This window comes from Populus euphratica, unplaced genomic scaffold (assembly GCF_000495115.2).
Source record: "Populus euphratica unplaced genomic scaffold, PopEup_1.0 scaffold95.1, whole genome shotgun sequence".
Classification (NCBI taxonomy): domain Eukaryota; kingdom Viridiplantae; phylum Streptophyta; class Magnoliopsida; order Malpighiales; family Salicaceae; genus Populus; species Populus euphratica.
In genome coordinates, this window is record NW_011499885.1 from 1,334,985 (window position 1) to 1,342,856 (window position 7,872).

The following is a 7,872-nucleotide window of genomic DNA, read 5'->3' on the forward strand; positions in this document are numbered from 1 at the left end:
TTAAACAGGCTATATAAATAATTTAATTGTAGAAATTTCCTGCTTAAAAATCACACAAAGATTTTGATCACCAAAGCAACGTGAGGGTTTGTAACTAGTATGCAATGATAGGACAAGCAGAATCTAATTCAGAAGCAAAACAAGAGCATTTGGCCAATGCTGCTCCATAGTTTAAAGCAGACCTTAATTCCAGTCTAGTTAACCAGATAGAGGCAATTAGCTACCGAGGCTCCAAGACCGAGACAGTAATTTCGTTGGTTGAAGATGATCCAACCTTGCTCAAGGTTAAACTTGATTCACCAAGAGCTCTGTAATTAAGGAAAGCCGGTTCTTTTGGCTTAGGCAACGCACTCTCTCCTCCCAACATCCAGACGACAGAGGCCATGCCTGGCCTGTCATCAGGATGATGTTGCACGCATAAGAGGCTAATGTGTACGCACCTCAGCACTTCTGATGGATTGCACGACTCATCTCCCAAAGCGTCAATTAACTCTGATGCTTTGCCTTCATTCCACAATCTCCATGTCTAAGACAAACAAAAGACTTGCTGTCAGCCATTAGTTCAGGATAAGTCGACAAAGCAATTTAACCTTGAATGCTTACATGTCCAAGAAGGCTAAGGCTATGGTCTGGATGGTAAAACCCTTTACTTTTCTTTCCGCTTATTATCTCAAGCAATAAGACACCAAAACTAAAGACATCGGATTTCACTGAGAATAGACCATCGGTAGCATATTCCGGTGCCATATAACCGCTGCATGAAGCGTTTAACATAAGAAAACATATTGGTAATATAGGAATATTAGAACTGGCTAATGAATCAGATGGCTTACTAAGTTCCCACCACTCTGCTTGTGTCGCCTTCAGTTTGGTCAGCAACAAACATTCTAGCCAAACCAAAATCAGAAATTTTTGGATTCATGTGATCATCAAGTAAAACATTACTTGCTTTGAGATCTCTATGTATAATTCTCAATCTGGAATCTTGATGAAGATAGAGAAGCCCCCTTGCAATCCCAGAAATGATGTTGAACCGCCTGGACCAGTCTAACAGTCTACCTTTTGTCTCATCTGATAAGTCAAGCATTCATATTAGGCCAAGTGCTCTTGGAATACTTAAAACAACAAATTTAATAGAAACAATAATTTAAAGCATTTTTTTATTATCGAGACCATAGGACAACTATGTTTATCAGGTTAAAAGGGATCCTTAGTGTACCGAAAATGAAGGAGTCCAGGCTTCTGTTAGGCATGTATTCATAAATCAGCATTTTCTCCTCTCTTTGACTGCAGCAACCAAGAAGCTTCACTAGATTTCTGTGCTGAAGCTTGTTAATTAGTATCACTTCATTTTTGAACTCATTGAATCCTTGACCAGAACACCTTGATAACCTCTTCACAGCAATTTCCTGTCCATCTTCTAGCTTACCCTAAAGGACAAAATTTATAAAATACTTGTGACGCTCTGCATAAAACAATATGCTTATTGCTCTTATAGAAACTCAACTTTTTTGGAAGTTTACCCTGTAGACAGGTCCGAATCCACCTTCTCCTAGCTTATTGTTAACTGAAAAGTTGTTGGTGGCATCAGCTATGGCTGAGAACGCAAACAGTGGTAGCTCCATGTCTTCCTTTTGCCCACCATTGTTCGTATCATTTTTCCAGTCGTTTTCTGTTCTCTCAGATGAAGTATTTTCTTGGCACCATGTAAAATATTAAAAGATTAGAAAAGAAGGATACAAAATTTTAAAACATTAGGTTCATTTATTGAAGAGAACTTTTAGAAGTGCTGAAAATGATTAAAACATTAAATCAATCCAAATTCCCTAATATCATCTGCGAGTCAATACCAAAATGAACTAAAACACAGAACAGTAATGTTTCTACTTCGCTAGTTACAGAAATTTAATTGATTGAAGATCTAGGATTTGACGTTCTCTTTGTATATTTCTTTTACAATTTACAGAAGAATGTGTCCTCTATGTAATTACATATTTTTTCTGCTGTTTGTTTGTACAAGCTTATAACTCCAGTTGAAATATATAACAAACATGACGGTCATTTATTTAGTAGAGGGATCAGTCTAGGAAACTTTACCTGCAGACTTTGCCTTTTCTTTCAAGACATGATAGCTGATCGTTAGTATCCCCATGATTAAGGCAACGGCAGCTGTAGCTATTGCAGCAATCTTCATGTTAGCTTTAGCGTCACGGTCTCCTGACGATGCAAATTAAGAAGACTTGGATGTCAGCTAAAACTGAATCAATGAAGTTGTGATCAAGGAAACTAAGGTTACTTTCATTGGCTTTTTCACATGCTTATGGATTAACAAAAACAATGGCAACAACATACCTATTTCGGAAGCATGCATCCGAATGTAGAGTTCCTGGCCTCCATCGGGAACCAGTCTAATATCCATCAGATCACCAAACCAATTAGCGCAGCCGCTCCCTCCTCCTCTAATATCTAAATTTGAATAGGCCATACAGGAACAATTTCCTAGGCATTTAGCCTTGCATTCCCTGAGATTCATATCTTTATTGACCCAAGAATGTGTAGCATCTGGCAATTTGAGTCCATCAAATTTGATGAATCCATCTCCTTTCTGACAGTCTAATTCCTTATTTCGCACGCACCCTTGAGACCAGTCCATTTTGTTCCATTCCTCTGGTGACTTGGGCTTGAATTTTTCCAAACATTGACAAACCGGTATGGCATTGAAAATGCAATTTGCATTTGCGCCACAAAGGCCATAATTGTCACAGTGGTCTCTTGGCACAGAAACTTGGAGCACCCAAGTTTGAGTTTCTTCATTCCATGTATAGCACTGACGATTGTAGGTAGTATGGTCCAAAACTAACCTTGTGATCACTGTAGACTCACTCTTGAGGTTGAATATATAGTACACCTCAATGTTATTTGAGACAAAAGTGAAATCAAAAACTGGGTTAGGCTTTACCTCTGTAGAACCACTAAATCCAACGCCATTCCACGGACCGCTCCTGTAGTGCTTCTTTGAGCCCTTCCAGGCTACTACCTCGGGGTTACTCTCTCGTTCGATCCCCATTGTAAAGTCTCCAGGAGATGGATCATCTGAGCTCTTCCAAGATGATAGACGCCAATCAAATCCTGCCCTTAAATCCCATCCAATCTTCATTCCTGGTAACATTGTATCACATGGATAATCGAAACTTTGCCATAAGAGTCCACTCCTTCCATCATTTTTGTCCCTCAAGACTAGATTCCCGGAATCCAGAAGTTGCCAAATCGGACTGCTTGCTTTTTTCGTTGAGTTTGAAGACCAAACAACAGTATTAGTGTTGTTGCTAAGAAGTACAATGTTGCTACTGTTATCTACCTTCAACAAGCCAGAGGAATCATTAATAGGATTGCGCCGGTTTGCAACCCAAACAATGGTTCTAACTGGGATATTTTTGTACCATATTCCCAAGTAACTTTTCTTGGAAATGCCCGGACTAAAAAAACCCAGTTCAAAAGTTCCCTTTTCGGAGACCAATGTCTTGCCATCAATCATAAATTCTGATGGACTAATGCTGTCAAGGGCAGTGGAGAACTTAAACGGGAATAATAGTAGTTTTGTAATGATAAATACGAATGCAAGGATCATATCCATTGATGCCAAGTGTTTAAGCTGTTTCATACTTAGTTGCTAATTGTATGGATAAATACTGGAAGTTTGCTGCATGATTACATTGTTTATAGACATGGGAAACGTAACTTTCGTGTGGAAAATTCATGCATCCCAAGTAGGTCCACTGTTGAGTGTTGATAAATCGCAAACAAATTACCTTGTCATTTCTTGTGTCGTCTCTTCTCATCCGCCATCTTCGTTGATTTTCTCAGGATCTCTGACCTCTAAAATATCCTCGCAAAAGAATTATTTCTATAGCCTAATTACTTATAAAATTAATACGCTCTAAATTATAGCCCATTTTAATTTACATTTCCTAGATTACTTTTTTTTTCCTGATTTCAACCTTTTAATTAGATAGGGTGTTTTGATTGTTCGGACCATTTTCTTTTTTAAATCACAAAAAAATAATTTATTTTTAATATTATGAGAGTCTCATGTAAAACTAGTCAAAACAAAACATTAAACACAATCTCAGATCAACTTAGTATAAGAGGATTAAATTTAAAATATAAAAAGTTAAGTAACAAAAATAAAATCAAGAAAAAAAAAATATTATGGGTAATTATCAACATATAATAAATTGTGTCTTTCTCTTATCTTGCATTTTTATTGTTTTTTTGTTTTTAATATTTTATTGATTTCATACTGTCTGGTATATTCATGATTCCAAATATTATTATATAGTTTACTAAGCATCAATTTCTCAAAACCAAAATATAATTATTGAATAAAAATTAAAAAGATTAAATAAAAAAATGATGCAAATGAAAAAAAAATTAAGGTGGAAACAATGATCATAACATCTCGTAATATTTTGAGTGTTTATAATTTTAAATACTATTTTATAATTCTCTGAACATTAATTTTGTGAAACAAAATTATAATAATTAAAAGAGAAGAAAAGGAATGCAAGAGTGAAAACATTTTACAGAAACTTTTTCAACTTATCCGGCTTTCCATTTTATTTTATTTTCTTGAAAAAATTGCTTTTTTGAAGAAAAAAATATATTGCGGTTAATAATGAAGCATATAAGTTGAAATGACAGCAGAAGTCCGAATAATTAATGGTGTACGTGTGATTGAATTGACTGAGGTGATTATCATTTGAAACTGGAACAGGAGTTGTTCATCAAATTGCTCTTATAAAAAAAATGAAAAGACAAAAAAAACTCGAAGTGATTTACTTGTCATACAAACATTATTTTTACCTATTTTTTAAAAATTATATTGATGATATCACAATAAAATTTTAGTTTTAGTTTACATATAACATTTCAATAATTATGATAGATATTCAAAATTAAGTATAATTGTTTTTTTTAAAAAAGGGTTTGTTGGTATTTTAGATAGAGTTTAATTATTGTACCAGGAAAGTATAGAGGAGATTTATCCCCATAAATAATATTTATTATTATTTTTTTAACATATTCTTATAAAAAATTCTTAATTTTAAAATTATGGATCTAATATTAAAGAATAATATAAATTATATCTTGTAACTTCACTTAATAGTTTAAGCAATTAGATTGAAATGGTTTTTAACAAGGTATCAAAGCCTTAATAACTAAGTGGTCATGATTTTGAATCTCATCATTCCTATTTATTTGATAAAAATTAAACACAAGATAAAATGAGTTTGTGCAAGTTTCAAACCCTTTGTGTATTAAATAATAATATATAATTCTTAAGTTTTTGGGTTGAATTGGTTCTTTAATACTTAAGACATGCAAGGATAAAAATAATTATTAATAGTTTTAAAACTCAACTCAAAGATTGATTGAGGACATGAACTAGGTCACAAGTTAGATTGATCTGAGTTAATGTAAGAATAGAAATAGTTATAATCATAATTTTAAGACTTGATTCATGGGTCGATCATTTGCAAGTCCCGAGTCATAAGTTGGATTTATTATTGACTCGAGTCAATATAAAAATTAAAATTATTAGTATAATAATTTTAAAACCTAATTTTAAAATCAAATACAAGCGAAACTCATATCACAAGCTAGGAAGGCCAATATAAAAATAAAAATTATTATTATCATAGTTTTAAAATTTAACTTGGAGGTTGATTCAAGAAAAAACCTAGGTTATAGGACTTGGAGATTGATTCAAGAAAAAACCTAGGTTATAGGACATAAAGGTCAACATATTATCTCTAATTATTTTTTAAAATATATAAGTTTTATAGTAATATATATTAAAAATAAAATATATTTTTATATATTTTATTATGTCATGTCCATTATAAATAAATAAGATATAGAAATAATCACTGTATCTTGTATACTAATATTAAATATAATTTTATCTCTGTTTTACTTATTGTCTTGTCTAATTTGTTTTTATTGTCTAAATTTTCTTGTCCTTAAATAGTAATCAAATATTATTTTTGAAACAAAATAAATCATTTTTAAATGAGTGCAATGTAATAAATATTCATATTTATTTCAATCATAATTATCTTATTATTTGATGAGTTCGAAGTTACTGCCATTATAATAATGATTTAAAGTTAACATAACAAGCTCCACTGTGAATGTTTTATAAGAAAACCTGTGCAATTAACTTGTTTTTTAAAAGAAAAATGGATGAAAATAAAGAAAGTGATGTCAATTGAATCACCCTATATTTCAAGGGTTCATATCAGAAAAAAAAAAAAAGATCAGAAAATAGCAGGGATTAACAACCCCTCACCCTCAAACCTAACTAGTCTGCTAAATTCAAGATCACGCTGAATTCTTTACTCGAAACATAGTATTAGAATAACTATATAAAAATATAAAGTTAAAAAAATAAAAAATATTAATTTCTAATAAATGTAATAATGATAAATGAAATTAAAAATAAGAAAAATAACCATAATTAATTTAATTCAATTTTCAAAACTTATGACATGTATCACACTAATAAAATAAAAAAAATAACTAAATAAATAACTCAAGATCAAATAAATAAAAAAAAAAAAACTAAATAAATAACTCAAGATCAAATAAATTGTAATCAAAATAACAAGAATTTTATTTGAATCAGCAACAAAAAAAAAACCAAACTTCTTTGATTTGTTGCAATGAACAACATGTTTTCTAGGAGGGAGGAAAGATGAGAGGGAGGGAAAAAAACGCGTTGCTAGAATTTAATCTTTGATTTTTCTTCTGCACGCATCTGGCCACCATGACGCGGACAACAAGGCACATCAAACGCCATCATCGCAGACGGTGTTCTGATTGTTTTGGCATGGCACTCGCATCACGAAGTACCTATAGAAATTCTCCAAAACGTAGGCAATGGTTCTGCAACACTCTCACTTAAAAGCGACAGCTGAAAGGTACGTGTAGAAATGGCCGCCCCTTTCTTTCTTGGCTGAAACCATCGAGTGACAGCAATGGATGCCGTTTTAGAAGGGCATAGAAGTTAGAACAATGGAAGAGCAGTCTTTCTCGAGGACTGACTTCCCTAGCGTCAATGAAGGTGTTAAATTTTCCTTTCCAGTATCAATCTCAACTTAGAGCTGGCCACAGCCCATACGGGACGGATGAATCACTTTCGTAATGGAAATGAAAAGTACTCTCAAATTAGATTCCTATCAATCATGATATGTAATTTTTGTGGAGTATATTCTTCTTGGTTACACATGTTGTTTTCTACTTTATAGATTTTCCAGTTTAAAGCTTAATTAGGTATCTATGCTCTTCATTCTATAATAGCTTGGATTCCTTTTATATATATATATATATCAACTCCAAATAAAGAAATCATTTTTCTTGAATTTTTAATTTGACAATAAAATTAAAAATGAGTAATTGATATCAATTAAATAACACATTATTTATTCAATTATAACACATATAAATTACAAAATCAAATTCAATTTCATCGAATAATAAATAAAATTAATTTCTCTTAAATTTTAAACAAACTCTCATATATAAATCATATATTAATATAGAAAAATTATTTAGAAAGTAGTTGTAGAACGCTTAAATATATAAATAAATTATAAATACTATATGAAAATGTTTCAATCAATTAACCTAACACAAATGATTTATTAAAAAAATTAACATACTTACTTGTTTAGTGTAGCAAGTCTCACAAGAAATTAAGTCAAGAGATTAGTAATGTTGATAGTGATAAATGTATGTAGATTTTGGCAGTTTGGGAGGGTTGGATTTGTGAGAAAACAAAGAGAGGGGTTGTTTTTGTTTTTTTTCTAG

General features: G+C 31.8%; 1 protein-coding gene across 1 annotated transcript; it reads right to left on the reverse strand.

Moving 5' to 3' along the window:
* On the reverse strand, positions 1-3,702 carry LOC105130214 (G-type lectin S-receptor-like serine/threonine-protein kinase At4g27290). Its single transcript, XM_011032618.1, has 7 exons — positions 2,353-3,702; positions 2,098-2,217; positions 1,524-1,696; positions 1,220-1,430; positions 834-1,071; positions 604-754; positions 1-526 (listed from the first exon to the last, which is right to left on the reverse strand). Exons 1-7 carry the CDS (start codon positions 3,659-3,661, stop codon positions 221-223), a joined length of 2,508 nt encoding a protein of 835 aa, XP_011030920.1. The 5' UTR covers positions 3,662-3,702; the 3' UTR covers positions 1-220.
* Positions 3,703-7,872: the final 4,170 nt, after the last annotated feature.

What these genes read in the sequence shown, in the direction of transcription:
- LOC105130214 (XM_011032618.1), bottom strand. Translation starts at nt 3,661, where the DNA reads ATGAAACAGCTTAAACACTTGGCATCAATGGATATGATCCTTGCATTC. An exon ending in GATTCGGACCTGTCTACAGG is followed by an intron (nt 1,431 to 1,523) that starts GTAAACTTCCAA and finishes TTTGTCCTTTAG; the next exon opens with GGTAAGCTAGAAGATGGACA. An exon ending in CCTGGACTCCTTCATTTTCG is followed by an intron (nt 1,072 to 1,219) that starts GTACACTAAGGA and finishes TTGACTTATCAG; the next exon opens with ATGAGACAAAAGGTAGACTG.